The 17,416-nt window shown below is 40.9% G+C and overlaps 2 protein-coding genes across 2 annotated transcripts; one reads left to right on the top strand and one right to left on the bottom strand.

Annotated features, from left to right (window-relative positions):
• The first annotated feature begins 2,927 nt into the window (after window positions 1-2,927).
• On the top strand, window positions 2,928-10,083 carry psmc6 (proteasome 26S subunit, ATPase 6). The gene is made up of 14 exons (XM_029425674.1): window positions 2,928-3,081; window positions 3,616-3,695; window positions 4,866-4,905; window positions 5,396-5,448; window positions 6,451-6,518; window positions 7,264-7,378; window positions 7,553-7,640; window positions 7,883-7,944; window positions 8,025-8,148; window positions 8,331-8,392; window positions 8,487-8,607; window positions 8,687-8,767; window positions 9,397-9,468; window positions 9,563-10,083. The coding sequence occupies exons 1-14, from the start codon at window positions 2,997-2,999 to the stop codon at window positions 9,679-9,681; spliced, it is 1,170 nt and encodes a 389-aa protein (XP_029281534.1). The 5' UTR covers window positions 2,928-2,996; the 3' UTR covers window positions 9,682-10,083.
• A 1,260-nt stretch (window positions 10,084-11,343) lies between these two features.
• Window positions 11,344-17,367, bottom strand: cgrrf1 (cell growth regulator with ring finger domain 1). Its single transcript, XM_029425304.1, has 6 exons — window positions 17,153-17,367; window positions 16,169-16,305; window positions 15,658-15,835; window positions 13,761-13,908; window positions 13,360-13,467; window positions 11,344-12,587 (listed from the first exon to the last, which is right to left on the bottom strand). Exons 1-6 carry the CDS (start codon window positions 17,254-17,256, stop codon window positions 12,237-12,239), a joined length of 1,026 nt encoding a protein of 341 aa, XP_029281164.1. The 5' UTR covers window positions 17,257-17,367; the 3' UTR covers window positions 11,344-12,236.
• Between the last annotated feature and the right edge of the window lie 49 nt (window positions 17,368-17,416).

The following is a 17,416-nucleotide window of genomic DNA, read 5'->3' as shown; positions in this document are numbered from 1 at the left end:
CATTAATAAGTTTTCCTAGTCTACCTGCAGTGAATATTTGTTTCAACCGGTGTTCACTCTCACCTGATCTTTTGCACGTGCAATGAATACCAGTCAACGATGCTCGGCGATCGTTCTTCACTTCTCCTTTCGGGATGCCCACCCAGGGACGCCAATTAAAGGGTAGGAAAAAGCTGAAGAACTCGGAGCTTGAATGTCGAATCAAAACAGCAATCTCCTGGTGTAATCTATATATTTATTTAGCAATAAGTCAAACAAAGAAAATATTCTCAGCTGAGGACACATTTCGCGTCGCCGTTTCCATAGACCGCATGGCTCAAAAAGCCCCATCGTTGCGGTCTCACGGCTCCGCTCCAGGTGTGTCCCGAGAGTCGTAAAACATGCGGCTACATAGAAGGAGTAGGCGTTGACCTTCTCCTCATTGGTCCCAGTTTGGCGCCTACACGCTCCTCCGTCAGCAGTCAGGAAGTAATGGTTTGTTGACCTGTTCTCTTAAAGGGGAAGTGCCCCTATTATGTTTGTAATACACTCAGTGCAGAAAATACATAATTGCAGAGAAACATATTCGTAGTGTAGATATATATATATATATATATTGATTGAGGTAAACAAATACATACGATAGTCTTTCCAATATGGATTAATTTACCTGACAACATGCTCGACACATGTTTACGGCTTCAGCGTTCAACACAGTACCCCAGCGTAAAAACGCCGTGTTCCTCACGAATACTACTTATGTCCAGCATACTCCTAATTTATATCGACGCACACCAGCGTAATGCCGTGTATTTCGTATGCGCCGGCATTCGTTTCCGCCATACGGACATGTGTGACAGATATGAAGACGAACATAGGACTTTTTTAGTAGAGTGGGAGAGTTCATATAAAAATGCTGCCTGACCTAGTGCAAAGTGTATTTGCGTTTGTTAACAAACTGAAACTGTTTAAGACACTTCTTCAAAAGGGACAATTAGCGCATTTTCCCTCTCTGCTAAAAGCAAGCGGACAAGCCACCAGTGCCACCCTGAAAAAGCAAACAGCCCGATATGCAACATTGGTTGAAACCCTGCACGAAAACTTTGCGACCCAGTTCCATGATCTACAGCTGAAAAGGTCACAGATTACGTTCCTTGTCGACCCTTTTAATGCTGAGACGGACTGTTTGAAAGCCCCGCTAGTCACAGACGAGGCGGTGGCCGAGTTGGAGATGATTGAACTTTCTGAGGAAGACCGACTGAAACCTGTTCTGAGGGAAGGGACCCTTGAGTTCTGGAAAACTGCCAATGAAAAATATCCCAATGTCAAACGGGCTGCGCTCAAGCTACTATCACTGTTTGGGTCAACATACGTCTGTGAGTCGGTGTTTTCTACCCTGAAACACGTGAAATCAAAGTATCCATCTGTTCTGACTGACACACATGTGAAATAATTGCTTCGAGTGACCACAACGGAATACAAGCCAGATTTGAGGAGGATTGTTCGAGGCAAGGAATGTCAGAAGTCCCACTAATTTAAAGAAGCAACATGCATAGGAAGAAAAAACAATTTATCCATTTTCTTTTTACTAAGAGTTTGTGTGTGAGAGTGCACACAATGTTCATTGTTGATAATAACTGGCCTCTGAATACTGGTAGGAGAGGTTTAATTCAATTTCTGTCAATATTATGGTGTGTGACATTTCCAATAAATCTGTCTGAGCAGAGCAGAGCTGTGTGTGTGTGTGTGTGTGTGTGTGTGTGTGTGTGTGTGTGTGTGTGTAAAGTTTTAGATTTTAATTTTTGTCTGAGCACAGAGAAAGGCTGAGAACAAAAGAGAGAAGGAGAGGGGGAGGGGTGCGCATCTGTGACTGTGTGTATGAGGTGGCTCTTTGCAGTAACATAGTAACATTTTTGGCTCTTAACCTCTGACTGGCTGGCCACCCTTGCTCTAATGCCCTTTGGTTTTTCAATTAATACTTCAAAGCAATCTATAATACTGGTACAATTTTCAAAGCTGTTGTGGCAACACGTGGGAAAAATTACTTTGTTAATTATATTTTGCTAATCTGAATCTACCTATCTGAAAGTATTTGGTCACATAAATACAGTTTTCAAACAAATGTAGTTGAGTTAAAAAAATCTAATATTTCCCTTGTGTAGAAGTATGGCATTGCATAAAATATAAATACACAATAGAAGTAAAAGTACTTCAAAATTATACTTAAAGTTACTGTGTGGAACTTGTAACTGGTATGAAACCAATGATATGGTATGAAATCTCAAATGAATGCCCTACTGAAGCCTCTGTATGACTGACATAAGTAAACAAGATCATCAGCGGGAAGATTTCTTTAGTTATTCTTAATGCTCGTCAACGGTGCCACCGCTCCGAACCAGACGAAATCACAGGAAATCATGCAGATTAATCAGAAACTCTCAACTCAAAATGTTCCACACAGAAACTCAAGGTACAGTACTTTAGTAAATGTTGCCTATTTAGTTACTTTTTGTCACTGCCAACATAGTCAACATGTCAACATAGGCTACTACTTCCCCACAGGTGATTACTGAAAACTTTACCATCCATACCTGACACACAAAGTTGTAGACTTATGTTAATGTCTATAATGCAATTAACAAGGATGTAATATAAGAAATATTAATATATATATATATATATATATATTAAAGAGAACACACCAATTAATAATTTTCTGTGGGAACAACAATATTGTTTCATTCTGGTTGTTATTGTATGTAGATGTAACGCCCCTACTGGCAGGACATTCGTTTTAAAGAGTATCCCTGGGTGCATTATGTCATAACATCTGCAGGACAAGTTGAAAACAAATTCTTGCCGTTAAAAAGCTATCTGTGATTAATTTGGGAAGATAATGATTGTATATCACACATTAGACTTGTTGTCCTTTCAGCTGCAGATAGCAGAGCGGGGGCGGCCGCTGCCAGCAAAACACTGTAGTGACGCTGCAGTTTCCCATCATTCAGTGGGGCATCATGGCGGACACCAGGGAGAAAGCGCTGCAAGACTACAGGAAAAAATTACTCGAACATAAAGAAATTGACGGGCGGTTAAAAGAATGTAAGAGGCTATTTAGTTTGGATGATGTGTGTCAGAAAACATCTTGTTTGTTTTTAATAGATAGATAGTATTGTGTGATGCTGACTAGCATCAGCTAGCTGGCCAGCTAGCTAGTGCTTTGTCATGCAGTTAGCATCCTCATAGAAAATGAATGGAAGTAATGCTAAACCGGTTAACGCTAAGCATTGCTATCTTAGCTTAGGGGTAGTAGACAAACCACTGTAACGTTAGAGCTCTGCCGAACAGTAAACAGGCTACCTTCTGAAGTTCAGTTAACCTTAGCTTGTTTGGCCATTTCCTTGATATACACATTGTATTTGTGTCGTATCTGTTCACTTTATCAAGAGTTTTACGTCAAGCTAACTTTGACCAGCTAACGTCAACTTACATTAACTAACCTTAGCATGTTTGTTTGACAGTGTGAGCTTCCATCCTTACCTGTAACAAACCATTTCATTTTTGGCTGTGTGTTTGTGTTCGATAACGAAAACCAGAAACAATACATTATGGCTGTCCCTCTTGTTTGTTTTCTAGTGAGGGAACAGCTGAGAGAACAAACTAAACAATATGAGAAATCAGAAAATGACCTGAAGGCTCTTCAAAGTGTTGGTCAGGTAAGAATATTGTCTGCAATTTATTAACATTTAAGCGTTTTGGGTCTCACTGGATTACTAAAAGTGGCTGCAACAGTAGACTATACAATTACAGGCACTTGCATACTTTGAATCTTCTCAATATGAGGGATTTTTCATACATTCATGGAAGGCGAACATTTGGGTCCTAAGAATAGATATTCACTAACATGACATATATATATATATATATATATATATATATATATATATATATATATATATATATATATATATTCCCTTAATGGAATTGATTAAATCATCATTGATATTCTATTTAATGGCAAAAAAGAGAAACCCAAATGTACCACCGTGCTTCTTAAGTTTTGCTCAGCACCTTTCAGAGAATCAGTTTGTGCTTTGATGCTTTTGGCAAGTCAAGGTGTTGTAAAATACTCAGTAGTTCGATCTCATTGAAATTCTCCCTAGAATCTATTATTAACCATTATGTATGTACACATATGTGCCAACAAGTAAAAGCCATTACTATTCATACAACCTCATGCTACTGCTTTGACAGTATATATTATTTTAGGAGTACCAAATAATAAGGATATGACAATAGAGTGATGCAGGGATGACATGTTTTTGTAGGCCAACCACGGAAGTTAGCATCGCAATGGTTCCCTCAACAGAAAGTCAATGGGAGTTTCCCTTGGATTTTGGATTAAAGTACAAAATTAGCTGATGATTTTTGAGGTGTAAATTAATTTGCCAGAAGTAAAACGGTAAGCTGTAAACAAACTACACCATAGTCTCATAACTCCCGTCCCCACCACTAACCTAAAGGTGGACTGGTTGTCTCATTTAGCCACTTGTTAGTTCTTTTTTTAGGACACGTAAAAGCTTAAACATTTACAAGTGGGGTATTTGGGCTTTTGTTAACCAACGACCTTCAAATGCTCATTTACGTGTTTTAGTACAAATCTTTGCAGCACTCTGTTTAGATAATCTGCCAAACATTAGCTGCCATCAGCTGATGGTCAAAAAAGAATGAATGGGGGAACATGTGTCCAGCATTACTTATTAAACAATTATAGATTACTGTAAAATAGTAATAGTCACTTTTGCTAGCAATTTTCAGAAGCCAGCATTCTGTTTAAGAATCTGAAGTTGTTTATTCTAACTTCATCTGTGCCTCTTTCCCTGCAGATTGTTGGAGAAGTTCTCAAACAGCTGACGGAGGAGAAATGTAAGTTTATTGGCAGATATCCCACATTTACAAGTGTGACAGCACAGGTAGTAACGGCAAAAGGATTTCAGGTCTAGGGGATTTAATCACCACTGATTCTAATGGCTGTAGCAGCTACTATAAGGCTACAGGCCTACATACGCAAAGTACCTTGGTTCTCAATCGGTAGGAAAAGGATGCAGGACATGCTCACAAAACCCTGGCCAGCACTTCAGTCCTCATTTTAACAGCCATTAAATGATGACTCAGATCATTTTAGGTTAACAAATCAGACTTTGTCCAGCACAGTCTCAACAAAATATTGCTGTCCTCTCTTTGTCCTCCACTCGCTTCTCTTGCAACTGCTCTGTGGAAGACTCATATTAAGACGTGCCCTCTTGAAACATGGAAATCAATGAAGAATTACTAACGACAACCTGTGACTGTGACACTTGCCAACCTGTGATTAGCTCAGACATGTGACGCTAATGTGTTTTTTGTTTAATTCCAGTCATTGTCAAGGCCACCAACGGCCCCAGATATGTGGTTGGATGCCGCAGACAGGTATGTGCTGAACAGATACAAATGTGTCAAGCATCTTGTAATGTATTATCTTCTTATATTAGGGTTTCGCCCATTGTTATGCCGATTTAATTGCAGCATATCCTATTATCAGGAGACTGATAGATTTATGTCGTACAAAAATGAATATATTGCAAATGTACCTGCATATATTTGTCCGGACTCACAGGTTCAGAAACTGTAATAAGCTATGTTAGGATCATCGGAAATAACCAGATCAGGTGAAAGTAATTACTTTGACCTGTTTTTAAAGGTCAACTGTATTTCATAAATGAAATGGGTCAAAACAATTATTCATAATTTATTAATTATGTAACTGGCAAAAGTGCATAACACTTAGAAAAATGTTCATGAAGTTTAGTGCAGTCAGCTTTAATGTCTGTTCCCAGGTGTTGGGGAGTAATGCTGCATTTGAATTGTATAAAACATTAAGTGTCCCCAATGGAGCTTGTTGAAGTCTGATAAATGTTCTCAAGTGAGGCCACTTGCTGTTGGCGCCAGGTTTTTAGAAGGAAAAGGAATGAATGGAACAATGATGACGAGATCTCTGGTTCTGCTGAAAAGATTTAAAGACCTTTTTTGTTTTAAACTCCACCGTAAGTCCGACATGTTGAACTGAAGGAGTGCAATGCTAAATCAGTGGAGTACTCCTAACTTGTAAGGTTGTATTAGTCCATTGTGGGCAATGTTGTAAATCAGCAATATTACTTCATGCAACATTGGATTTTTATATGAATTTGGAATCAATGTTATTATTATTAGTATCTCTGTTTTTGGCCGATCCAAAAAATTACTTATCTGGCACACCTGTTCATATTTACATACATATTGTTTTGTCTACTTATTTATGTTTTATAAGATTTATTTATTTTTACAAATCAAAGTGTTTGAAAGTTCCAAATGTACCAACACATTGTAGTCTCACTCATCTTTGACCTAATTGTTTAGAATATGAACATTAATCGATGATATTTTTCATCCCAGTTGGACAAGTCACAGCTGAAGCCGGGCACCAGAGTGGCTTTGGACATGACTACACTCACTATTATGAGGTAGGCTGCATGTACTCATCACTTCTACACACAGCATTCAAACGGTGTCTTGCTGCAGATTTTCACAGGACGGATGAATAATCATCACCAAATGATTGTTTATCACAGCAGATGTGCCACCGCAATTGGTTGTAGCGAACATGGAGATCGAGCATCTGCTCTGACTGCTCTTGCCATAATTATTTTTCATTCAAGTCAGGGTTTCCCTCCAGGAAATTATTCAGCTGATGTTGTAAGCCACCCAGATCCGGACGCATTCCTGATCAATTTCATTAGAAGCTGATGACACACACTCATTACATCTGTGGCATTTTGAAATAGTGCCCATGCTTTTTTTTTTCCTAAAGGAAAAAGGTTTGTTTTATAATGGGGTGTTTATATTTTATGATGTTAGCAAAAGTGAGATGATCCACCACAAACATTACAGAAAAGTGTACAAAGTTATACTGGCTTATCTTTGTGCAAGTTACTTTTTGAGCACTTGCAAATGTTTGTGAGCCTCATCATCATCATCATCATGCAGAAATAATTGCAGCTTCTGAACCACTTTAGTGTTAACATTTGTAAGTTTACCTTGCCACAACGTACATACTCCAAGAATGCAGTATGTACTAAACCATGGATTTAGTGTACTGCTACACCCTCTAACTATAATTGTGCCACAAAAGATTGAAGTGCATTGTGGTTAGATGACGAGAAAGCCAAGAACAATGTGGTGATGGGTGTGTTTCCTGTTCTTTCAAAGGTACCTGCCCAGAGAGGTGGACCCTCTGGTCTACAACATGTCACACGAGGACCCTGGCAGCGTCTCCTACTCTGAGATTGGAGGCTTGTCTGAACAGATCCGAGAGCTGAGAGAGGTACAATAAAGCGTCAACACTTAATCAGAAATATAATCATGCAGGACAGTCTTTTTTAAAATGTATTATTGGAGAGATTCCGTTTTAGAAGGGAAAGGCATTAAGACCAGATGATACATCTTGAACTTATTTTTCATCTGAGTCAAAAACAATGCTGCTGTTATTGTGTGGCAGGTGATTGAGCTGCCTCTGACCAACCCTGAGCTCTTCCAGAGAGTGGGGATCATCCCCCCTAAAGGCTGCCTGCTCTACGGGCCTCCAGGTCAGTAGTTCAGTGAGAATACACCTGTCTTTATAAGGCTGCAGATCAACAACATCCATGCATGCACTGCACATTTGAGTACAAAAAGATGTTTGGGCAGGTATTTGTTTCTAAGACACTAAAACATTTGTGAATCTAATTTTATTTGTGTATAGTTTATATTATGTGTTACATGACATGATTCTGATACAACTATTATATTAGAAGTTGTGTATATTGATGAGAGATTTCTTCTGTAACAGGCACTGGGAAGACTCTTCTGGCCAGAGCAGTGGCCAGTCAGCTGGACTGTAACTTCCTCAAAGTGAGTGTCTGTGCCAATGTGAGGGTTTACTGCCTCACTGCACTGCAGTCAGTCAGCTGATGTTTGTGTGTGTGCTGCAGGTGGTGTCCAGCTCTATTGTGGACAAGTACATTGGTGAGAGCGCCAGGCTGATCAGAGAGATGTTCAACTATGCCAGGGACCACCAGCCTTGCATCATCTTTATGGATGAGATTGATGCCATCGGTGAGTGATGCTGAGGATCTGGTTTGGTTTTTGTCCCAGGGCTTTAGCATTTTAGTAGAAAAAGGAGCTTTACAATCAATACAGTGGTTTAGATCCTCCCCTCTGGTCTTAGGACCTTCCGCCCCTTGTGATTCTGAATCCTCACTGTATATTCTGTCACGTTTGTGTGTGGTTTCCTGTAGGTGGCCGTCGTTTCTCTGAGGGCACTTCTGCTGACAGAGAGATCCAGAGGACTTTGATGGAGGTAAATGATTCACTGAAGTGTCCCAAAACACAGCTGTGGTGTAACTAACATTAAAAGCAGTGAGTTACTTCATGTGTCCCGTGTGTCCTCTCAGCTGCTGAACCAGATGGACGGCTTCGACACACTGCACAGAGTCAAGATGATCATGGCCACCAACAGACCTGACACTCTGGACCCCGCCCTGCTGCGGCCCGGCAGACTGGACCGTAAAATCCGTAAGATCTCTGTTCCTGTCCATCTGTGTTACGTCTCCTACCACACACAGCAAAACTAATGTCCTCTTCTGCTCTTCAGACATCGAGCTGCCCAATGAACAGGCTCGTCTGGATATCCTCAAGATCCACGCTAGTCCCATCACCAAGCACGGAGAAATAGGTTAGTGAGCAGTACCTTGATGAGACTGTTGTGTGCAGAACATGCTTACATCATCTGACTCCCCTTGTCAGTTATACTCCTACATGCTCATTAGAAGTAGACGGATGTTATATAAGCTCCACTCTCAGAGTTTTAGTTCTAATGCTGGTTGCTTATAATTTTGCTTATCCGGGAACCTTATCCTAGCATATCCCCAAATTATTCCAATTAAGTTATTGCTTCCATTTAATTTGTCCTCATCCTCTTGACTATGGTTGGGCCAATGTAACACTGTTCAAACTAGTTTGATATTAAGCCAAACACGCAACTGGACCGGGATACTGAATCTTACCTCTAGGTGTCGCACTTGACTCAGCAGCCACCGTGACGGGTTTTTACTGGTCTGTTTTGGATGTGATGATCCAAAATGTCGGTGCTTTAGTTTTCTTTGAAACTCTGTCTTGTCTCCTCATTACCCAGTTGGCAGGTTGCTGATGATGGCTTCTTTTGAATTTGAAAGAACGTGCCATAAAGCTATTAAATAAATGATATGACTATTCAGCTGGTTTGCAAAACATCATCAGGGAGGGAGAGCGAAGGAAATCTAAAATGAGAGAACATTAACTGTGATTGCCTTTGGCTGTTCTCAGATTATGAAGCCATTGTGAAGCTGTCAGACGGTTTCAACGGCGCTGACCTGAGAAACGTGTGCACAGAAGCAGGTTGGTCTTTGGGCATTCAGTACCATCATTACTTTAATTTCCTCAGTCCAGGTTATTCACAAACGGCTCCATTCATGTGTTTGTTTGTTTGCAGGTTTGTTTGCCATCCGCGCTGACCGTGAGTACGTCACTCAGGAAGACTTCATGAAAGCCGTGCGGAAGGTGGCTGATTCGAAGAAGCTCGAGTCCAAGCTGGACTACAAGCCTTTATAAACCCTCTCTGTGTCATAGTCCTTTTCTGATATTTTTCATGGATTTGCTGTGTTCCATGCTTCAGGGCCTGGGAAAACTGTCTGTTAATGTTTGTGGGATGCAAATGTAGAACATGTACATGGTCCTCACAGTTGCCAACAAAGTGACTCACTCAGTAAGCCCTGTTCCCCTTGTTAGTCTGACCCGCCTTTTGTTTACAAATCGGGATCCAAAAGGCTGATCATTCTGGCATCCCACTTAACACTTACAAATAAAATAACTTTGTTCTGAAAATATACAATTATATTGAAAGTTCTGTGTTTTTCAATTTATGACCATTCTTTTATCTTATTACCTTCAAGTGAGCGTGATGGACATTCAGTGACTGCTTTGTCCAAAACTGAATAAACGTGTGAAAGTTTGTTCCTGAGTCTTACATTAAAGTAGCTTTTCTTCACTATCAAAGTAAAAGCCAGTGATATTTGTCTGAACATCCATGGGTACACTGCAAACAGGGACTGCTAAAAATGTATTGATGGCTTAGAGCGACACTCTTTGTCTGTCATGTGTTTCCAAATTATTATTTTTTCAAATCCTATGAATGTTAACAGGAGTCACAGTACAGCCACAGTAACCATATCCATAGCTTCTCACACGCAACTGCAGCGCCATCATTATAACCACATCCTCACCGAGCAGCAGCTGTGCTCACAGTGGATGTAAACTGCAGCTCGGCCTTTTGAAAGCAGTAATGAGAAATAAACGCATTAAGTAAAGTGTTGCATCATCTCTCCTTTCTGTAGCATCTGCAGAGTGTTTCCATAAACTGGCAGTGTATTATAAGTGGACTGGACCAACACTAGCTGTTAGTGTTTTAATGGGTCGGGGTGAAGGCAAAAGGAATTCAGAGAAAAAGATTCCCACTCATTGGAAGCTCTGTAACAAACACTTACAGCTGCAATTATTAACCCAACCCACCTCCCTTAGACATGAATCCAGTTCCAATTGGGCTTGCTATTTATTCCTGTTCATTTTAAATAAAACATCAGTAGTGGTTTGAAAACAATAAAGTGGTTTGATCAGATCAACTGTGTGTCATCGTCAGACCGGATCAGATATGAATGGCAGTGACAACATAAGCAAACAGCCCCACTAACATACTTCCCCCACACTGAGCCCCATCCACTTAAAACCAAAGTGAAGAGCTCAGAGAAAAGTGCAAATACAGAAATCTCGTTATATCTCAAGATAACACAAAATGCTGCAACTTAGGACAAATCTAGTGTGTTCCTGTAGGATAATGGATCATGGTGTTTCTCCACCGTCCGTCTGCTGAAAAAGCAGCTCCTCGGCTGGGAGACTGCAGTAATCACTCCACTGTACAAACGTGTTAACAGAACAAACACACTGATGACTTTGCTTCTTAAAGCCTTACCAGTAGTGGAGCTAAACATGTAACGGCAGCTTGGACGGTGGTATCATGGGGAAAGGTCATGGGGTCACACTAATTATCCATACTTCCTTTCTGTCATTCTGCCCAGTGATTTGATGGAATAATCTGAACAGGCTGACCAGCATCACTATTCAAATGAAAGTAAAATATATGTGAGCCTTCAAAAACCCACAATGATCATCAAACCCTGATCTCCTGAATCATAAAATCAGAAACGCATGCATGTCAAAGCAATCTTCAGTGTTTTTAATCATTCCTTACACCTTCATTTACAGAGTCACTTTAAAGCTCAGGGATTGATTGGCTGTGGTCAATAAATACTGCACTGGTCCTGCGAACGATGTCAAACCATCATGCTAAAACAAGACATTCACAAAATGGACTAAACATAAATAATCTGTACATGAATATATATAATATAACAATGTTATGTACATCTTTTGCAACTGCTCTCTGATCTTAAACCGATCAGCTGAGTCATGTAACTCATTTCACAGAGGTTTAAATTAGTGGAAATAATGCAGCTTTCTGCCTTTGTCCACAACAAAGCTGATCATTCTGTGTTTGGTTCAGAGTCTGACATCTACTAAAACCATCATCATCATCACAAATACTGTAGTTCATGTTTCACGAGCTCCCACCTTCACAGTTCCTCTGACCTGGAAACAGACGTAACCAGAATACATTAAATATTATGTGCGTTTCTGAGAGTGTAGCCATGTAGATACAAACATGTTACAGCTTTCAGGTGAATAAAGCTGGATATACGTGATAAGTTGTACATGTTCCGTGCTGACAGGGCAGCTTAGCACTCGTATGTTGTATACTATCTGCTTTGTAAATGAAAGCACATTCATGCTGAAAAAAAATGATACATGCTTATAGTATTTTTAAATGAGACTAATAATGAAAGGCAAACAGAAATCATATTGAAATATTTTGAGGCGGATACATTTAGGTCAAAATCTCAGTGGTGCAGAACACTCAGTGCCGCTGCTGCTCACCACAGGACAACTGCCCCTGATCCACACAGCTGAACGTTTCTGTCCTTGGAAGTTTGATGTAAAATAATTTAAAAATGCATGTTGTCTCTTGAAATAACATTCCCTGGTTCAGTGCGGGGTCATTGCTCTGCAGCTGGGCCCCGTGTCAGTGTGAAGGACTCCTGGACGAAGGCCCTGCAGATGGGGCAGTGCTGGAAGTGTGACACACAGCTGTCACACACGCAGGCGTGTCTGCAGGGCAGCAACACGTTGTTCACTGCTGCATTCTGACAGACCACACAGTCTCTGCCCCTGCTCTCCCACCAGTCCTCCTCCACCTGCTCCTCCTCCACCTCCTCCTCTTCCTCCTCCTCCAGCACTGGACTCTGCTCCACTCTGCTGGCCCCGTCGTTGGCTTCACTGGGTGGGGTACTGTGCTCTGAGTCAGGGGGCTCAGAAACCCCCATACTGTCAGCTGACATGAAGAGAGGCTGCAGGAGACAGGACACATGGTTTTCTCACAGTACATCATGTTAACGGTTAGCAGGGATTACTACTCAAACATAATGACGGTGATGTCATAGTAATGTCTTGAGGGATATCTCTGAGCTGAATGCTGTCAGATTAACGTAAAGACCACAGCAGCACGTGTTGAAACATGCGGAGAGAGTGAATCATGAAATGATCAACTATGAAACACTCTGGAGAGCCAATTTTAAGTTATTCTTCTCAGATCAGCCGATTATAAAAAGGTATTGCTACCACTTTCTGATGAGTCATCCTTTATAAAGGGTTTATTAGCATTGTATTGGCTAATAAATGATTTACTGACGCTTTATAGATCATTTATAAACCATTAATAAAAATGGCTTTTGGGTTGCCAGGTTGTGTAAAATTATTCTCCAGCATCACACTTGTGTTGTTTAGGCTATTTAATTCAGGTAGACTCCTCCAATGAACTGTTTGACCACTTACATCCTGGGTATTATTATTGATATACTAACATTTAACATACAACAGTCTGCAGATGGATTTAGTAATAGTCGTGTGTTATCGTTTGAACTCATGCTTGAATCACATATCTACTATGATAAAGTCTCGGGTCTAAATGTGGTCTCAGTGTGGTAGTTTGCTCAGTGTTAAGTCACAGTGTGGTTACCTTGCTAAAGACAAGCAACAGTTGTACTTAAAATATGGAGCACCTGACTGTGTGGATTAGGGAGAAAAGCAGGAACAACCTGCTTGAACCAAAATGTGACATACCTTTAACTCGTACATGTTCCCTTGTGCGGTGAGAAGGTACTGAAAGAGAACCCGTGCAGAAAGGCTGTATTTGTCATCAGGAACATGAATAACTGTCACAGTGGCCACCTGAAAGAAGAGAGACAGAATAATTACTTTCTTTAAAAGTGTATTATTGAAAGTCTCTCCTGTCTATGCCAAGGGTTTTCTTTAGGGGAATTTTCCTTTTTTCCCCAAAATATCTTGGGTTGGTCCGGGTGCTTGATGTTGTGTGTGACGGGAGAACACACAAACTCCTGACTTGCTTTGGCCTGCAGATTCCCTCTGCTTTCAGTCTTTGTGCTAAACTGGGCGAAATGTCCTAGAACTGACTCAAAAACAAACAAGCACACTTCCCAAAATGTCTGAATGTGAATACTCACAATGTTGTACGCGTCTCTGGCTTCTGGCTCTGCCAGCGTCAGCACAGCCACAAGAGGGTAGCGTTCCCTTGGCAACAGCCCAAAATCTGTGATTCCCCAGTCAGCAGGAATCTGTGTGTGGTGTTCCACTCTGTCTTCACTGCCGATACTGGGAGGGTGGGGTCAAAGAGGCTAACACCAGGAGCTACTGTAGGAACAATGTATATGAGCCAAACAAACATATATCTCTTTCATCATGAGTAGGTATTATGTCACCATGATACAAATGATAGCATTGACTGCTTTGATTGTTTCCAGCTACAGTGAAGACGCAGAGCAACCAGCCTCATGGATCATATGATTCGATTATAAGGTTTCGGTATCAGGTTATATTAAAGTTACTATGTGGAACTTTTAGTTGGTTGTGAATCAATTGAATATCAATGCCTCTATCTACCTACATAAGTAAACGAGACACTCACTACTCCGTTATAGTTATTCTTAATGCTTGTCATTGGTGCCACCGGGTCTGATTACGGCGGACAGACCCGGATTCGGCTTCGCTGCCGCCTTCAATCTGCAGTCTGAGCGTGAGGAAGAGGCCTCCAAGTCAGGACCAGAGCTTTGCTCCGCCGGTCCCCACTAGGAGCCAAAACCACTACCACGATGCTTGAGGCCCAGGCTGTATTGCTGAGCCCGCTGGAGGGAAGGGAGGCATGGGAGAACCAGAACTAGGACTGAGCAAGGCAGATGGTAGGACCCTGCTGCAGTAAAAGAGGTTTACTAAAGGGAGTCTGGTGCTCTGAAACTACAGCTTCTGTCCACAGGAACGACCAAAATCTACAGAAAATTAGTTTCTTGAAGTAACTTTAAATTAAGGTCTCTCATGTGCTATAAGCTTTAGGCGTCAAGCACTCTCCTTATGTCATACTTTATTAATAATAATAATAATAATAATAATAATAATAATAATAATAATAATAATAATAATAATAATAATAATAATAATAATGAATCACGTATACCTTTACTCAAAGATGCCTTACAAGATGTTTGGGAAGGTGAGTCAGAACAAGTGATTTTAACCTGCACATTATTACAATCTAATATCCTTATTACGTGTGAGTTTTCGTTTGTGCTGTAAAGCAGCGGTCCCCAACCTTTTTTATGCCACGGACCGGTTTCATGTAAGACAATATGTTCGCGGACTGGGGGGGGTCACCATTACGCTGAATTAGTGGGAGCCCTGAGCTTGTGTCTCAACGAGCCGGTCCAATATAGGGGTATAAATTCTTCACCAATAGCAAAAGGTTTCTTCGCCTTAGCGACACGGTTAGTCACTAAGTACGACGCTCTCCGTGCACTCGCATGTGTTGATGTGGTGACCATCAGTAATTATTTATGTCCTTCTTGTTCATGTTTTTTTCTTTAAAACAACTCCAAGGGCTTTTCTTTTAATGCCGGGTGCCGGCGTTATGAAGGCTTCATTGCCTCATTTGCGAGCCTGTATATTATGCAGAGCGGCGCATGTAGCGATAAACACGTATTGAGGTGTTTATCGCTACAGGTGGACTCCTGATGTTGTCTTTTAAATGTCTCCTCATTGGGTCTTTTCCCTTTTCCAAGAAAGCTCTTTAAAGATGTTTGTTTTCCACTCATTGTTGCTTGTGGGCTTATTTTTATTTTTATTTTTAAAGTAAAGTATCACGTGACAGACAAGCGTCTTGACATGTGTCAAGAGACACAGACGCACAGACAGATGTATCCGGTGATTTTTCAAAATAAAACCTTTCAAAATAAAAAAAATTTTTATTCAATCTTTCTGTACCTGCCCGGTACCAAATGACCCACGGACCGGTGGTTGGGGGACCGGTGGTTGGGGGACCGGTGGTTGGGGGACCACTGCTGTAAAGGATACTGGAAGCTCTGGCAGTGGTGGTAGCGGAGGTGCAGGGCCTCCTGGAAATATTGGGGGGTGCTGAGCCTTGGGCCGTGCTGGTGGGCCTGCAGCGCCCCCTGCAGGGCACTGACCTCACAGCCCCAGAAACAGCTCAGGACACAGGGCTCCAGACAGCAAGGCCTCACTGACACACCATCTGCAAGGGAGCAATTACTAATGATATGATGGTCCAGGCCACACAAGATAAAGCTACCACTCAAAGGCCGGGACATTTGGAGGCAGGATACACAGCCCTGCATATTTATAGTAAACATCATGTTTTTTTTGGTGATTTTCTTATAATCACATGAATGCTTCCAACTCTACAACAGACACGGATTAGGAAGGATATCTGTTTTCTTGTAAACCTTTATTGTACTTGTTGGATGGAGGAAGCACTTAAGGGTGGAGAGAGACATTTTAGTTCAAAGCTAGACTATCTACACCCTTCTCAGCTACTGTGTTATATTACTGATGATGACTATCTCACCAGAGACAGATGCTGGTCCAGAGCCCATGTCCAGGGCGAAGGGATTGGTCATCTGAACCATTTGCTTCTCAGGGGTTGGTAGGAGGGACTCTGTCTCATCAGAGCTGCGAAGGATTACTGGGACGTCAAAGCCAAACCTGCAGGACAGGAGGCAGAGTGAACAATGTAAACAACAAGTGAAAAATAGCACAAAGTAAGTATGTTCTGCAATACAAAGCTGAGAGGTGTACACACAAGAAACAATCCGTTACAATTCTTTATTTTTTTTGTATATCAGACCAATTGACTTTAGTGATCTGTTCTGGTTGGCATGAAAAAAATGTTTTTCGAATTAAACGTAACTCTCAGTTAAGTCTCTCTCTCTCTCTTGTCCAATACTTCACAAAGCAAGATATCTCTACAACTATTGGATAGATTATTGTGGAATTTGGATATTCATATTTTTTTTGTCCACCGTGCCTCTCATCTATCACCTTGATTTGTACACAAGGAATATTAAAATTGAATGTGCAGACTGCCATGAAGTCTTGCCACACCTTTCAGTCAAATCGGCAGTAGGGAGTTTACAGATATTTAGTCTTAGTTTTTACTAATTTACAGTTTATATTTATGTAATTTATTAATTTGTACTTTTAACTGTTTAAAACACTGTGCGTTTATCTTACAACTTACTTTCATACCTAAGAATACATTTGGCCAAAATATGTTCGTGAACATCAGCGATGGGAAGAATCTAACATGACAGATATGGACAACTGTAGCTGCTTCAGATTCTATGGTATTGCATTGTGTATACGTGTCATGGGTACTCTCGATGAGATGATATAGTCCACGGGTCAAGTCGTTAAAGACATTAAAGAAAATGTGCTTAAATCGACCATATCTGAGGGATACGTGTGGGGGTAATATGAGAAAATAATGTAACATTGTCAAACTGTTGTTGCCAGGTCAGTGGCTAAGCTAGTTTGGCTAAATATCACTTACCAGCCCAGCACCATGGCGGCGGTAACAACGAAACACAAAGAAACCACACTAATGTAAAACAATGGGGAGTATTCATACAAGGTCACCAGGAAAACCGCTGCCATTTCATATGATTTATAAACCAAGTAATTAAATAATCCTCTGGTAAACACTTTCCATGGCGACCATGACAGGAACTCCTCAGATGGAACTACGGTGGCCTGGAAGGTGTATGGCGTATAAAACGAATACATATTAGACTAATTACACATATTTTACGTTTTT

Source organism: Cottoperca gobio, chromosome 24 (assembly GCF_900634415.1).
Source record: "Cottoperca gobio chromosome 24, fCotGob3.1, whole genome shotgun sequence".
Taxonomy (NCBI): domain Eukaryota; kingdom Metazoa; phylum Chordata; class Actinopteri; order Perciformes; family Bovichtidae; genus Cottoperca; species Cottoperca gobio.
This window is presented reverse-complemented; position numbering and strand designations above follow the sequence as displayed.